Genomic DNA, 16,625 nt, shown 5'->3' on the forward strand with positions numbered 1-16,625 from the left:
AAAGCTCAAGACCTCTCGATTGTCTCTTTTTTTCTCCTTGATGATCCGAGTTCTGAAAGCTTCTCGATGCAGCAATCAATGCAAGAGTGAACCAATAAAGGCGATCATTGCATTCCTTTCTTGGTTAAACGAATTCTTCAGCACGATGGTATCCTCGAAGTCATAGGGGCGACCCTGACAGGCAGTTTCCCCTAGGAGTACTTTTCGAGAGCGCATTTCCCACTCAACCTCTCTTTCCTGCTAGGCTGTCACCTCGATCGCTTTCTTTTGTTTCTTATGTCAGCGAGATGGGATCTGCTACGAAGTGTGACCACCGTCAAGAATTGTCCAACGATTCTCTCAAGACGCGTTGCTTGCGGATGATACAGTCTATAAATCCGCATCCTCATGGGAGTGTCGGACGACGGCTGTTCGGCAGTCTTTGAGAACGTGACCGCTTTCCGTATGCCAAACCATCAAGAAGCTTAGAAGTCATTGCTTCGACAAAATTCATTGGACCGGCATCCCGAAAATTGCGATCTGGACTTGAATTGTTGTTTACTTCGTGCACTCAGCTCTAAGCGTCTTCAGCTGAGAACTAGATCCCGAGGGACGCCACATCGAGTCGACCACTCTCCACATATGTACTTTGATCCGATCCAGAATCTTGGATAATGACCACTTGCTCGAAAGGGATGAAACTTCATTTAGTTAAGAGCTGAAGTACGACATCGGATTGCTTACCACGAAATACCATGATTCATACTTGCGGATGTGCTGGCACCCGAGTAGGCACAATAACAATTAGACGGTCATGTCCGAACCTTGGTGGTAAAGGATCCTGAGCTTCCTGCGGCCAGGTGTATAAGAACATCCTGATGGCCTGCTCAAGGTCGAGTATATCGCAAACATCATATCCCTCTCAACATGCGTTCGTTCTTCACACTGCCCGTCCTAGCCGCGGTCGTTGCTGCCGTTCCGAGACCACAAGATATCGATCTCGATCAGGTCGAACAAGCTCCGGACCCAGTCATCATCACTCCTGCTGTCGATGTTGCTACTCAGGTGGTAACGGTAGCAGCTGTCACTGAACAGGCTGCTGCAGCATCCGCCGCAGTATCTGCAGAACTCGCTGTTAACAGTGATTCGTCCCTCGATGCGCGAGATCTTATTGGCAGAGACTCGGCCTGCGCAAAACAAAAACCTGGATCTGGTCCAGTTGCTAGCCCTGATACGCCAGAGGCCTTTCTCGCACTTAGTCAGTTGTCCGTGAGTCTAGTCTATTTCAATGTCTGCTCCTACCATTACTGACGTTTGACAGAGCATGAGTACAACCGCCGCTACACCTTACGGCTACTCCCAAGTGTTCGCCAACCAGAATGCTTCTCTCAGTGCTAGCGTATACATGGGCCTGTATACTCTGAACAGCTATGATGTCCCTGGATGCCAGTCAATTTGTGATCAGAATTCTGGATGTGTTGCCTTCAACATTTACGCAGAGCGGGACCCGACTGTGAACCCAGACCCATCGCAGTGTCCTAATCCAGCCAGTACTACCAACTACAAGGCACGTGGTCTTTCAAAGCTCGAAGAATGTAAGACTAATGTCTATAGTGCACTATTTGGGGCGCACCAGTATCTCAGGAACAAGCAAACAATTTCGGTCAATGGCGCGCTTCTTTCCAAGTTGTCATTACTGCATCGAATGCATACAACAAGAATGCACCTCCTCCTTCTGTCGCTGGCTTCACTGATCCTGTCGGCTTGGGAGGTGCCATAAATGCTCCCTTGGACTCCAATGGCAAGAATACTTTCATGGGCAGCAAATTTTTCCCCTTTTCACAGCAGCAGGGCTTCACCCTCGAGTCTTGTACCAGCGCCTGTACGGCACAGACCGCCTACAACAAGGCTCATCCCAACAAGGATGGTAGCTTCATGACTTGTGCTTTCGTGAACGGATATGTCCTGTCGAGAAATGGTGTTCCTCAGGGCCTCTACTGCTCCATGTACAACCAGACATGGGCTGCTTCCTACGCCACCAACTATGTGAGTACACCAAACCACTGAGCGACGTACATGTCTGTTCTAATCTACATGTGCAGGGCCAATACCGTGGTTCAGTCAGATACACTGTCAGCAACAGCTACGCATACTCCGTCGTCACTCGTCCCGAGATCCCTGCTGGCGTCGTCTGCCCTCAAGGTTATTCGACAGACACCAAGTCCTGCGGCGAGTACTCTCTGGTACCTGCTTCGCTGGCCGCCATTCCTTCCATCTTTACCGTCGCGAACGCTTCTTACGAGACCTGCGCATTGGATTGCTTGGCCAACCCTGCCTGTATCTCGTGGTCAACGACTGACAACAGAGTGCAGCCGAGCGATGAGGGAAACTGCCAGTTCTACACTCAGCGTGTGGCCGATATCATCGACGAGTACGAGTACAAGGATTGGGACTACAGATATGACAATACGTATGCTACGCTGTTTGATTATGATTGCTTTGACGCTCAAGGCACCGCATGTACACCGGGCCAATCGAGGTAAAGATGGCAGCATTCTTAGCTATAGATATACAGCACTTATGCAGTTACAATTAATGTATCCTCATACTCGGCATACGCATCTGTCTAAACTCAACTCTTGAAAGAAAGGAACATCACACGCTAAATATCATTTCATAGCAAAGGAAGACTGCCGAGTCAGTTGAGCCAGCAAAGCATATATATCAACCCTTGAGACGCAACAAGTGAATTGCATGTTACGGTTGCAAGCGAAACACGACTCGACTCAACCCACTAGTCTGAGATCAACCTCGGCAAGCCTCAACGGGTGTGGCTTGAAGCAAAAGAATAGACCGAACTAGAGACGATCATAGCTCGTGCCAATCTGCCATATCCTGCCGCCTGCCGACTATTACTTACCTACTCTCTTCTCTACTCACCACACGCGTAGCGAACACCTAGCGAATCGAGTCAATCATGATCGCTTCCATTGTATCGCTACAGCTTTTATGGGCATTATTGGCGCTGGCAAACCATCAGATTGATCACGCAGCCATACAAGCCCAAGAACGCGAGTTAGCTAAGAAATGGGGTCGTCCCGTGAGTTCCAAGCATCCCACCTGTTCATAACTACCATCTTCTGGACAGCAGGACTTTACGGTCCGAAGCAAGAGGTGCATGCTAACATCTGTGATGACCCAGAGCAGTTTTGCTGGCCTCGTTACTTTTGCTCATTTGCCTTATACGCAGTGCTTAAATAGTCTGCGGCACAGATATGATGTAGCGGTCATAGGCGCGCCATTTGATACTGGAACCACTTACCGGAGCGGTGGGTGTTGAGACTGCATCATGTTCCTGCAAGTAAGACACTGATTGCAGGCTGCCTAGGCGCGAGATTCGGCCCTAGAGCCATCCGACAAGCATCAATGCGGCAAACAGCCTATCGAGGCTTTAATGCACGGGCAGCTATCAACCCATACAGGTCGTGGGCTCGAGTCCTGGACTGCGGAGATATTCCTGTGACGCCGCTTGATAATCAAGTCGCGATGAGACAGATGTCAGAGGCATACGCAGAGTTAGGATCTCGCGTCCCTGCCTTCGATGCTGACAAAGCGAGCCAGCATATCGACGAGGAGTACGCGGAATATCCCAAATTGGTCACTTTGGGAGGTGATCATTCCGTCGCCTTGCCGGCCTTAAGAGCGCTTCATGAGCTGTATCAGAAGCCAATTGCCGTGGTGCATTTTGATGCCCATTGCGATGTAGGTAAAAATCCCTAATTCGTTCATGGTCAAACGCTAATGCGAGAATCTGGTAGACCTGGCCCGGCCTGAAGGAAGAGGACGACGAATACTGGTTCAGCGGACAGGCTAATTACAACCATGCTTCGGTCTTTTGGAATGCAGCCCAAGAAGGACTACTAGCGAATGGATCATGTATTCATGCGGGACTCAGAAGTCGCTTGACGGGGACCGGCTTTCAAGACTATGAGAATGACGTCCAACAGGGATTTATGCAGATTGAGGTTGACGACATAGATCGGTGGGGCGCCGAGGGCATTGCTGAAAAAATCATAGCCAGGGTAGGTACAGAGATTCCAGTGTATCTCAGCATCGATATAGACGTCCTAGATGTGGCTTTTGCACCAGCGACTGGGACGCCCGAGGCAGGTGGCTGGTCGACCAGGGAATTGATCAGGATATTGAGAGGAATTGAAGGGCTGAATGTCGTTGGTGCGGACATCGTCGAAGTTGCGCCTGCCTACGATAGTGTCGGGGAACCTACATCGATAGCGGCTGCACAGATCGTTTACGAGGTTCTGACGAGTATCGTGAAGAGAGGGCTGACGGCAGTCGCCAATGGTAGCAAACCAAACCACCTTAGAGATGAGCTTTGACTTAATCCCTCGCGGCGAATACACTCAAGTTTAGACCCTCCCCGTGTGCTTAGATAGTCACAGTATAGCTATAGAAATGCACAATATCTTCTTGAAAGATGTTGTGTCCACAGGGAGAACACCATTGAAGGCTATCTCTATGGTCGAACTCGTATTTAAATCGCAATTATGCATTTCGACATCCCATAATAATCCTTATGCCTGAGATGGAGACGAGATCCTTAGTTGCCAGATTGTAACTGTCTTGAGCATACGGGAAGGACGAACATCGTAAGGCATGGCTCTACACGATGATCAATTCTGAATTCTCCGGCCAAAAGCCTCGATGGTTGCCATTTGTTGCGCATGGTGACAGCTCTTCGAGAGTCGGTTCTGATAAGAAGTTCTGATCTGTCGTCCGAGTCTTACAGAAATGTAGCCACGGATGCACAGTGAACATGTACGAAACTTGGTCTGGGAGGCCTTTGACAAGTCAGAAATGCGGACGATTGGTCTAAATTGTTCTTGGTAGCGAGCATCGAGCATATGAATATGCTGTCAGCTTCTGCAGCGCGCTTTAGAGGACAATTGGTACCGTATCACATAGGTTGAGTGTGGCATCGGACAAGTACATGCAGATAGATGGTTGAGGTTGTGCGGAGGGGAGAGTTGAACGGCGGTGAGTCAAGCAATGGTCAGCATTGGTTCTGCAAGCAATGATGGAGTGGATGCAGAGGTATATGCGGGAGGTGGAGATGCGAGCCGTCACAGTGTCGCAGAGAGCGATTGAGTGGAAGGATAGATCCGAATGTGTGGGATTGGGTGCATGGAGACCCGCGCGGAAGTGGGAAGTGCGCTTTGGAGTGACAGCCACAAGCGCGCTGGATGCGGAGGGTGTGCATGGAAGCTGCAGCCACGGTGTGTCGAGAGTCGAGACTCGTGACGAGGATGCAAGATGCACAGGTTGCCTGCTGCTATGTTCACGTTTATTCGACGTTGAAGACGAAGGGAATACGACGAGTATTCCGGCTGGGAATTGTGTTCACGAATCAGTGAGGACGCGTCAGGGAGAGCAACAGCTGACCGCCTCACAGCCCTATTCAGTGGAGATGGAGGGCAGCAGGCATATTTAGAGTTTGGACTTTTGGATGTTGTATGCAGCACTTGTGGACGATGAGCAAGCTGAGGAGCAGTTTTGCAGCGGGTGCGAAAAGTAATTGATCGCGTGCAGTTGTTGGAAGGAATAGATTGATCGGAAAAATAGGTCATCTGCGCCTATTGACCTGGTCGGATGTGGTTAGGACAGAGCAGGAACGAGAGAGAGATTGGCTAGCTTGGGCCCCGGCTGTCGGATCGATCATCGCCACTGCAATCGGCTTGCATGGCGTACCTGAAGACGGAAGCCGCCCTCAAGCACTTTCCAAATCGTAACTTGCTACTCGAACCACTACAACCCCCCGGAGTGCAATAGACGGCAGTGGAAGATGCTGACTATTCTCGAGTGGTGGCAATTGTAATACTCGTCTCTCGTCCATCGCCTTCGTCCTCTCGCTTTTTGTTCTGCTTCTTGTCCCGCCCCTCGACACTCCCGAACCGAGGGCTTTTCCACCCTGGTCACCACCTCCATCATTATGGACTCAGTAACCCTCGATGATGCCACGCCCACAGTCTATATGAAACACCACCGACATGGTCATTGGGTCGCCGAACACAAAGCCCAGCGTCTTCTGTCCATTGTACACTTCGCATATCCCATCCTACTGCTCTTCTTCTTCCTCACCACTTTCACCATTCGCAGCATCTTGACTGCCAGGAGTGACGCACCCGATGATAGCAAATCCGAACCGCAACTGGGCCCTGGCGGCAAGCCTTTGCCCAAGAAGAAAGCACCCGTCGACAACTCCAAGAATACTTTCCTTGATTTTAGCAGACCGCGCAAGTTGCTCTTCCAGTGGTTGTCTCTGGCAGCAACTCTCACCCTCGCTGGCAATGCAGTCACCGTAGTAGTTCATGCCCTGTATGCGCGCAAGGAAGAATGGTGGTGTGGACAAGCCACAGTTGTAAGCCAGTCCAGTAATGAAACACTTCCTTTGCTCCTACTAAGTCTCCGCTGAATAGGTCTACATCGTCGGTGCATTCATGGTCTACACTCTGCTCCTCATCTCCATCTTCGATACACAGCCCTCTCCCACCTGGGCCCATGCTTCAACATGGGCTCTTGCTGCCGCAATGGAAATTGTTCTACTCGCTTCCTCGTTCGCCCTGTATACCCATGCACACCACGAACCCAAAGCAGGAGACCCGTCCGGTGGTCACCTAGAAAGAGAAATGACTGAATGGGAAATCACTGAAGTCACATTGGATCTGGTCCGCATCATCCTGCTCCTCGCCCTTTTGGCATTCTACATTCTTTTTGTCACTCTGCATGCGAGAAGCCAAAGAAAGCAGACCGAAAACCTCGATTCTACAAGTGAAACCACTGGACTTCTTGCTGAAGATCGTGCTGAGGCTGGCGCCGCCAACGGATCTGCCAACGGAGCTAATGGATACGGTGCAACACAGCAAAACGGGCACAACAAACCTAAGAAGGCTGCAGACGCCCCTGCTGGTTGGGAAAAGCCAACAACAACACCTTCTAGAAGTTGGTGGGAATATATCAGAGGTTACTCCCTATTCTTCCCATACCTCTGGCCTTCCAAAGACCGCAGGCTACAGTTCGCTGTCATCGTCTGTTTCACCATCATGCTTGTTCAACGCGGTATTCAATTTTTGGTGCCCATTCAGGCTGGTCAAATAACTGATGAGCTTGCTGATGATACCAAAACTGGCATGCCTTGGAAATCCATCTGTCTCTATATCTTCTATCGCCTTCTTCAGGGAAACAATGGTTTGCTTGGTGCGACTCGATCCATCATCTGGATTCCGGTCAGTCAATACTCTTTCCGCGAGCTTTCAGTTGCCTCCTTCGAACATGTCCATAGTTTGAGCTTGGATTTCCACCTGGGCAAGAAGACTGGCGAGGTTCTGTCTGCTCTGGGTAAGGGTAACGCCATCAACAACTTCCTCGAATCGGTCACTTTCCAAGTAATCCCCATGCTGGTTGACCTCTTCATCGCCATCGGTTACTTTATGATCAAATTCGATGTCTACTATGCATTGATCGTCGCTGTTGTCACCTTCTGGTATATCTACCTGACCATTCGCATGGCTCAATGGCGTGCAGAGATTCGCAGACAGATGGTGAACTCAGACAGAGAAATCGATGCTGTCAAAAATGACTCTATGGTCTCATACGAGACCGTCAAGTACTTCAATGCCGAAGCGTACGAGTTTAACAGATACCGCGAGGCAGTTGACAAATACCAGAAAGCAGAATACTCAGTTGTTCTCTCACTGAACTTCATGAACGTCACACAAAACATGGTCTTCATGATTGGTTTGATGGTTGCAAGTTTCGTTGCTGCTTACCAAGTCACTACCGGTCAACGCAGCGTCGGTAAATTTGTTATTCTATTGACATACATGGCTCAATTGCAGGGACCTCTGAACTTCTTTGGCACCTTCTACCGCATGATTCAGAGTGCCATGATCAATTCCGAGCGCATGCTTGAGCTGTTCAAAGAGCAGCCAACCGTTGTAGATGCTCCAGGAGTCACGACTTTGCCTAGTTGCGAAGGTGATGTACGTTTCAATGATGTTCACTTCTCCTACGACTCCCGCAAGCCTGCTCTCAAGGGATTGGACTTCCATTGTAAGCCTGGAACTACAACTGCTCTGGTTGGAGAATCTGGCGGCGGCAAGTCAACTGTCTTCCGTCTGCTCTTCCGCTTCTACAACTCTGAGTCTGGCACAATCCAGATTGATGGTCACGATGTTGCCGATGTGTCTATCGATAGTGTTCGCAGACACATTGGTGTTGTTCCTCAAGACACAGTCCTCTTCAACGAAACACTAATGTATAACCTCAAGTACGCCAATCCCGAAGCCAGCGACGAGGATGTCTTCGAAGCCTGCAAGGCCGCCTCGATTCATGAAAAGATTCTTTCATTCCCAGACGGCTATAACACTAAGGTTGGTGAGCGTGGTCTGCGTCTGTCCGGTGGTGAAAAACAGCGTGTTGCAATTGCTCGCACCATTATCAAGGATCCTCGCATCATTCTGCTCGATGAAGCTACTGCCGCTTTGGACACCGAGACCGAAGAACACATTCAGGAGGCTCTCATGACTCTGGCTCAAGGCAGAACAATGCTCGTGATTGCGCATCGTCTTTCGACTATCACCATGGCTGACCAGATCTGCGTTCTTCACGAAGGTCGTGTGGCTGAGCGAGGCACACACCAAGAACTGCTTGAGATGAAGGGCAAGTACCACTCGATGTGGCGCAAGCAAGTCCGCGCTCAGAGAGCAGCTGAAGAAGCCAAAGTACTCAAGGACAAAGCTGAGAGACTACGAAGAGAGAGCCGAGGTGGTGAAGTACCACAAGAAGGCGACACTTCGGCTGGCAGCAGTGAAGACGAAAAGGAGAGACAACGAAGCGCACAGAAGTCTCAAAACATGCAGGCTCCTGTCGATGCTGGTGTGGCTCCTACAGAGCTTGCACGACACCAAGAAGGAAGTAGCAAACCACCCGGGCATCCTTGAGAATAGCCCTTCTTAATTCTTTTCTTCTCCTTCTTCAATTGCATGGACGGGTAATAATCTGGTTCGTCTGGTTGGATGTTCTTGCTCGGGTCATTGTTCACGCTCCTTCACATGATTGCATACTCATGGCGTTCTTGTTATTCGTTCCTGCTTAGCCTACTGACCTCTGGTTCTTTCCTTTTTCTGCTCTTTGGCGCACATATCAAAAACTGCATGGCAAAACTACCAACTTTGGAAGGCTGAAAAGAAAAGGTTGTTTCCTAATCTCTGTATAGAAGACATCTCTGTCGACGCCGACAATCAAAATGCAAATTGTACACATCTTGACTGACCTCTTTCATGTTTATGTGAATAAGTATACGGAGTTTTTGTTTTAACACCGAGACTCAATACCTCGGCTCCCCCAAGCCCCTCGACTTGTGATCTCATCGCCCTTTGACAACCTTGACAACTTTGCAACATGGATACTCACCAACATATACAGCCATGGCAGCATTATCGCAAGCATCAACAGTAAACACATCTCTACCTTCTGAGCCTCTGCATCTTCTGACCCCTTGACCTACACAGGCCGCCCTAGCCCGTCTCCGCGCCTTCAAACCCCCACCATCACAATACACCAAACTACCTCTCAGCCGCCGCGCCGCCGTACTGATCCTCCTCTTCGCCGACCGTCGCGGCGACTTACGCGTCATTCTCACCATCCGCAGTGCAAAGCTCAGAAACTATGCCGGACAAGCTGCCCTCCCTGGTGGAAAAGCAGACTTTGAGAGTGAAACCGCATGGCAAACTGCACGCCGCGAAGCAGAAGAGGAAATAGGCCTACCAAGCAAAGATGGAGAACTTCCTAAAGGATACACGGTTGAGAATCTGACCGAACTGCCTATGAACCTTGCAATGACGGAGTTGGGGGTTAGGCCTTGTGTTGCTTGGCTCAAGAGTTCGAATTCCTCTTCGGATATTGCGAAAGATCTGTTGCCGAAATTGGATGGGAGGGAGGTTGCTGCAGTGTTTACGGCACCGTTTGAGCAGTTTTTAAAAGAGAGGGATGATGGAGCGGTAGAAGGGGAGTGGTATAGAGGTGCCTGGCATAGTTGGTATCACGAGCCGTGGCGCATGCATATGTTTCATGTGCCTGTGAGCCAGAGGACAGTGTTCAGAAGTGTTGAGGTGGAGAATACGCGGTTGGATGCAGCGACGGCGCCGTGTTCGCCTGCGTCCAAGGCGCCTGTGTTACTTGCCGATCGGGCTGCTCAAGCGTATGGGAAACCAGTACCCGGCTCTTCAAAACAACAGGAAACAGAGAACAAGACTCTGGCACAGAAAGATGCATTGGATATGCCCAGGTATAGGGTGTTTGGCATGACGGCGAGGATCTTAGTGGATGCGGCGAGGGTGGCCTATGGAAGGGAGCCAGAGTTTGAACACAACAGTCACTTTGGCGATGAAGACATGATCTTGCGGTTGATGAAGATGGGAAGACTACAACCAAAGAAGGAGAAGGGGGAAATCTTGACAAGGGATGTCATGCAAGCGGCTGCCAATGTTGAGTTAAATGGCGAAGAGAAGGGCAAGCTGTGAACAATAGAATCATAATTCTCATGATTGATGTTCAGTCTGGTCCGAACCTATAACTCTATGAGGCTATATGTCATGAATTTAGTTCTTAGCGCCGTGGATGAAGAGTCTCTCCTCGATGGGCTGCTGCTGCTTGCCGCCCTTCTCGACAGCCTCGCGGGCACCCTCTGCATATCCACCAAAGACAAGCTGAGCCTGGAGTTCCCACTCCTGGGGAATGTTCCAGTGGCCTTGTGCCTTCTGGTCGATCTGTGGAAAACACTGTCAGTATTGCACTTCTTGAAATGAAATGAGGGATTGACTTACGATAGGGTTGTAGTGCTGAAGGTTGCAAGCACAGCCTTCGGCCTCAAGAGCAGTCCAGAGGTGGTACTGGGCCATGGCGTTGGACTGAGTAGCCCAGCCGGGGAAGTGCTGAGCGTAAGTAGCGAACTGAGATTGGAGCTTCTTGACGGGGTTGGGGTCGTTCAAGAAGAGGATCTGATGGAAAAAAAAGTCAGCCATTGCGTTCCTTCACTAGAGACATCAAATTATGGGGAAAGTCCATACGGTGCCGTGACCAGCCTTGAATCCATCAAGCTTCTTCTCAGTCTGAGGGAATTGCTCCTCAGAAACCTGGGGCTTCAGAACCTCCTTAACGAACTCCCAGAACTGCTTGTGCTCGTCATTGAGCAAGACAACAATACGGGTAGACTGCGAGTTGAAGCTGCTGGGAACGTGAAGGATGTTGTGTCTAGCAATCTCCTCAACACGAGCATCAGAGATAGGGATCTTGTCGGTGATTTGGTAGATGGTTCTGCGGTTCTCGCAAGCCTTGAGGAAGTCCATGGAGGAAGCCATTGTTGCTGTGCTATGGAAGTGTGCGGATGAAGTGCCGAAGATAGAATTGGGTTTGAGAGATGAAAAGCGAGAAGATGGGAGATGAAAGTGTTTGATGAAGAGGAAGCTCGCGCATTTCAAGCAGAGCTCAGACCTTTCAGGGTCGTTGGGATAACATGCCCTAAGCTTCATGGCAAACGCCAAAAAAAGTGGCCTCAACCCGGAATTGAACCAGGGACCTCCTGCACCCAAAGCAGGAATCATACCGCTAGACCATTAAGGCGAACTGTGCTGGGAACAGAAATTTTGATATATGATACCTTTGATGGAAGTTGTTATACTACTAAGCTCTATAACTCTATTATCTCTAGCCTTCTTAGTAATAGTAAAGAACTACTATTCTTTATATAGCTTATTACTACTAAGATTAAGACTAGTAATTTTATCTATTTTAAAAAGTAAAAAGATAGTAATAGTTAATAATTAAGATAGTTATTATAATTTAATACTATAGTTATACCTTATTATAGTAATTATAATTACTACTATAATTATTACTAAAGTAACTTAAAAAGTAGTATAAAAAGACTATTAGCTACTAAGCTAGCTATATCTATATAACTAGCTATAGCTATATAACTTAATACTATCTACTATACTATAATTCTTCTTTACTAAAAAATACTTATTTTTAAGTATTTATTAAAACTATAAAAGTAATAGAGTTAGTAAGAACTAATCTTAATAGCTAGTAATAACTTTCTATTAGAAAAGCTCTTTATTAAAATTCTTATTACTAATCTAATCTAGCTAATTAGTATAGTTTTTTTTCTTTTTTCTTAGTAGTAGTCTTAATAATAGGATTAGAATTATTAGTCTTAAAAGCCTTAATACCTATTTTTTTTATAGTAAAAGTAAGACTTATTACTAAAGACCTTATATTTATAAGTAATTATCTTATTAAAAGTAACTAAAGCCTTTTATATAATATTCTTATAAATAGCCTTAATTAGCTTTTTAGCCTTATTAATATAAGTAGGATCTAATAAAAAGTTATACTATTTTTAGATAGTAATAGTATACTAAGCTAGATAACTAGTAAGAGTATAGCTAATAGGCTTATCTAGTATAAGCTATATAGTAGTAAAAAAGATAGTCTTAGTAAAACTATATATATTAGAAAGGCTAGATAGGATCTTTAGAATATTATAAAGATTATAATAATAAGTAGTAAGATTATTCTAGGTATTACTATTATAAATCTTAAGCTATCTATTATTAGTAGTCTTAATAAACTAAGATAGTAAGATAATATACTTATAAGAAATAGAACTAGAAAATCTATAAGTAAGACTAGAATAGAAAATTATAGTAGTATCTCTATTATAAGAAATATAAGTATACTTAAAGCTAAACTCCTTTTTATCTAACTTAGTAACTAATCTAGAATAATCTATATTAATAATCTTACTAGTTAACTTAGTAGTATAGTCTTTATAAGTAGTTTTATTCTACTATTCTAAATCCTAGTTATATATACCTAAAACTATCTTAGTATAGTAATCTTTATACTTTTAGATAAGTAAGACCTAGTCTTAAATAAGAAAAAAACTAGTACTATTATATAACTTTAATAGATTAATATCTATATAATAGACTAAAGTCTTACTACTAGTAATAGTTTTCTTAATATAGTAGAGATATATAATTAAGATAGTAGCCTTATCTTTATAGAGATAATAGTAAGTAAGATAGTAATATAGATCCTAGTAAATTAACTACTAAAGAATTAAGTAAAAGTAGTTATATAGCTAATCTAAATTAGCTTTAGAAATATAGTATAAAAAGTACTAAGTATAGATCTTAAGTTTTTCTAAGAGAATCTTAGTAAGTAACTATCTATCTCTACTATAAATAGAGTTAAAAAGCTAGTTAAAAATAGTATTATAAGTAGTACTATTTTTTATAAACTATTTATAGGTACTAGAAAAGTAATCTATTATAGCTAACTATTCTTAGAAGAATAACTAGTTATAGGATTTATACTTATAAAGAGAAGTATTAAGCAAGTAAAGCAAGTAGTATATAGTAGTATAAACTAAAGAGACTATTAGAATAACTATTTAAGTTAAATATAGGACCTTCTACTAAGTTCCTACCTACCTATATACTTAATAGATAAGGAGTATAGGCACACTACTCTATATGCTCTATAGTACTCTATTTAAGTAGAGCAATAGAGTAGGATAAAGTATATAGCTTATCTTATAGAGTGCTTTATTCTACTAAGGTATAGGGAATAATAGAGTAGGCTACATAACCCTATTATTAGGTAGGATCGTAATACTATTCCCCTCCTATACTAGTATTATCCTAACGCTAATATATATAATTAGCTACTTCTTTTAATATTCTACTAGGGTAATTTCTATAGCTTTCCTTTACTATGCCTAAGGATAATAATAGTACTAAACATTATAAAAGACTTACTATATATATTAAAGAAAGAGAAACGATAATAGTAAAACCTTATGCTACTTATATAAAGTATGGCCGTATCTACTAGGTCTATATTAGGTCTAAGAAGTATAGTAAATGTCTTTATTATAATTAGCATTATAATATTCGCATATTATAATCTAAATAAAATTGCCTAAAATAAGAGCATAAGCGCCTATACAACACTATTAAGGATACCTATAATGCATAAGAGAAGGCTTATTAAGAAGCGGATTTAGCATAAGAGAGGTAGTAAATAGCCTTTACCTATAAGATGCGTCTTTATTAGTAACTTAATTTATTAGATAAGAAAAAGAAGGAAGCGGTTACTACTAAGTATACTAGCATTAAATAAGAGGCTACTAAGGTAGAGGTCCTCAAGTTTCCTATAGATATACTAGGCCTCTTACTAGGGCTAGATATATAGAATGCTATTAATAGTAGCTTTAACCTTTCCTCTAAGTTCTAGGATCTTAACTTTAGTAGAACTATTATAGTATAGTCTAGTAGTTTATAAGGTGTTCTATTAGTTCCTAGGTATTTTCTAAATGTAGGTAGCCTTTCCATTTTATAAGGTATCGCTAATCTTGTTATTCTAGTATCTTTTTAACTTTAAAGATGTTATCTTCTTTAGTTTAGAAATAGAATATTATCTATAACGGAGTTTCTAGGTTGGCTAGTTCTAGTAACAATATATAGAACATAGGGTATATTCTTATATTATTAGGAAGTTAGAGTTTATAGTTAACTAGTCCTCTAGCTTCTAAAATTAAAAATAGTCTAACTTTAATATAATCTAGTTTTCTTATTATCTATTAAGATCTTAAGTTTTTTATAAGCAAGTATACTTTATCTCCCTTCTTTAGCTAAGGATCTAGTTTTAATTTCTTTCTACTTTCTTATAAACCGTCCTAGGATAATAGTATCCTTTATTATAATTGCTTATATAACTTCTTTAGCTAATTGCTAGTAATTATTACTTTATCTACGTTTAGATATTATAATCCCGGCTCTATAAACATATTTAGGTACTTTCTAAAGTTAGTATAGAATGGCATAACCCCTATTATAGCAGAGATCTATTAATTAAGCACTAGTTATGCTATTAGTAAGTAAGTAACCTAATTGTTCTAAGCATAGTTAATATAATACTATAGGTAAGCCTTAAGTGTCTAATTAGCTCTTTCTATCTAGCTATTAGTCTATAGATAGTAAGCTATTAATAGCTTATGTTTAATACCTATTATAGATATAAGTGTCTTCTAGTAGTTTAATATAAATAATTTATTATAGTCTATTATAAACGACTTTAGTATTCTATAATATTGTATTAGTCTATCTAGTACTAAATATGCTAGTTCTTCTATAGTAATCGATTTTATATAGGGAATAAAGTATATGTACTTTATTAATCTATCGACTATTACTAATATAGAGTTATATTTCTAGTTATAAGCTTAGTCGTCTAGCGATCTCGATCCTTATAATCTAGTAATAAAGTCTATAGTAACTTTATCCTATAGCTATAATAGCGGATCCCTAAATTAGATCTCTCTATACTTTATATATCGAGATAACTTATTTATCTAATAGTTATAGCATTTCTAAACATATATAGTAACCTTTTCTTTTATCTAAGGAAAGTTAAAGTTATATTATATAACTTCTATTATCTTTATAATACTAGGGTATCTATATATTAGGTTATTGTAGTAGTCTCTAATATACTATTCCTAATATCGTTTAGGTACTTAGTATCTATTATATAAGATGGGAAACTCCTCTTAATTATCTCTTATAATTTATAATACGGCATTAAACTCTTATACTTGTATGCTAAGGGTTCTATCTTCGTTTATTTATAAGATGCTATACTATATAGCTTCCTTGCCTTCTATATAATTAATTCTTCTATTAAGCATGTCTGCTCTACTATTATCTTTACCTAGTATATACTAGATTTTGAATTTATATTATCTAAGAAGTTTAGACTAATATACTTATCTATAGTTAAGAACTTTAGTAGTTATAAAGATTAAGAGGTTCTTATAATCTATAAAGATAGTTAATAAGGGTGCTCCTTTAGTATAAACTCTCTAGTGCTATAAGGCTATAACTATAGTAAGAAGTTCTTTATTATAGATATTGTAATTCTATTCTACTAGTGTCATCTTATGCAAATAATACGCTATAGGATATCATTTCCCTTTATAGTCTTATATAAAATATGCTTTAATCGCTTAGTTAGATATATTGGTCTTAATATAGACTAGCTTCCCTAAGTTAAATATTCTTAAAGTAGGTCTGTCGATATATGCCTATTTAAGTACTTTAAAAGCTTTTTGCTACTATTCTTTCTATATAAATAGGGTATCCTTCTTTATAAGCTCTATAAGAGATAACGCTATCTAGAAGTAACCTATAATAAACTTTTAGTTATAGTTTGTAAGTCTAAGGAATAATTATATATCTTTAACTATCTTTAGTATTAGCTATTCTTTAATTAAAGTGATCTTAGAAGGATCGATCTAAATACTATTAACTTTAATAATAAAGCCTAGGAACTTAGTATTCTTTATATAGAATTTATACTTCTTTAGGTTAGCCTTTAAGTTATATTCTTAAAGCTTAGTTAATACTTATTATATGTCCTTAACATATTAGTTTAGGTCTCTATCTATATAGATTAGGATATCGTCTAGGTAGGTAACTACTATCTTATCTAAGTATTCT

General features: G+C 42.5%; 5 protein-coding genes across 5 annotated transcripts; 4 read left to right on the top strand and 1 right to left on the bottom strand.

Annotated features, from left to right (window-relative positions):
- Nucleotides 1-906: 906 nt before the first annotated feature.
- M437DRAFT_63611 (uncharacterized protein) lies at nucleotides 907-2,522 on the top strand (the record flags this gene model as incomplete). Its single annotated transcript, XM_041024283.1, has 4 exons — nucleotides 907-1,248; nucleotides 1,301-1,574; nucleotides 1,616-2,025; nucleotides 2,082-2,522. The coding sequence occupies 4 exons, from the start codon at nucleotides 907-909 to the stop codon at nucleotides 2,520-2,522; spliced, it is 1,467 nt and encodes a 488-aa protein (XP_040883120.1).
- A 434-nt stretch (nucleotides 2,523-2,956) lies between these two features.
- M437DRAFT_72912 (agmatinase, mitochondrial precursor) lies at nucleotides 2,957-5,572 on the top strand (the record flags this gene model as incomplete). Its single annotated transcript, XM_041025931.1, has 5 exons — nucleotides 2,957-3,079; nucleotides 3,182-3,308; nucleotides 3,368-3,741; nucleotides 3,849-4,341; nucleotides 5,517-5,572. 5 exons carry the CDS (start codon nucleotides 2,957-2,959, stop codon nucleotides 5,570-5,572), a joined length of 1,173 nt encoding a protein of 390 aa, XP_040883121.1.
- Nucleotides 5,573-6,028: 456 nt separating this feature from the next.
- M437DRAFT_41781 (uncharacterized protein) lies at nucleotides 6,029-8,996 on the top strand (the record flags this gene model as incomplete). The annotated part of the gene is made up of 2 exons (XM_041020442.1): nucleotides 6,029-6,415; nucleotides 6,474-8,996. 2 exons carry the CDS (start codon nucleotides 6,029-6,031, stop codon nucleotides 8,994-8,996), a joined length of 2,910 nt encoding a protein of 969 aa, XP_040883122.1.
- Nucleotides 8,997-9,482: 486 nt separating this feature from the next.
- Nucleotides 9,483-10,577, top strand: M437DRAFT_81933 (uncharacterized protein; the record flags this gene model as incomplete). The annotated part of the gene is made up of 2 exons (XM_041027651.1): nucleotides 9,483-9,509; nucleotides 9,567-10,577. 2 exons carry the CDS (start codon nucleotides 9,483-9,485, stop codon nucleotides 10,575-10,577), a joined length of 1,038 nt encoding a protein of 345 aa, XP_040883123.1.
- Nucleotides 10,578-10,655: 78 nt separating this feature from the next.
- On the bottom strand, nucleotides 10,656-11,414 carry M437DRAFT_40513 (Nitroreductase; the record flags this gene model as incomplete). The annotated part of the gene is made up of 3 exons (XM_041020205.1): nucleotides 10,656-10,823; nucleotides 10,881-11,054; nucleotides 11,124-11,414. 3 exons carry the CDS (start codon nucleotides 11,412-11,414, stop codon nucleotides 10,656-10,658), a joined length of 633 nt encoding a protein of 210 aa, XP_040883124.1.
- Nucleotides 11,415-16,625: the final 5,211 nt, after the last annotated feature.

Source organism: Aureobasidium melanogenum (assembly GCF_000721775.1).
Source record: "Aureobasidium melanogenum CBS 110374 unplaced genomic scaffold scaffold_3, whole genome shotgun sequence".
NCBI classification, from domain to species: Eukaryota; Fungi; Ascomycota; class Dothideomycetes; order Dothideales; family Saccotheciaceae; genus Aureobasidium; species Aureobasidium melanogenum.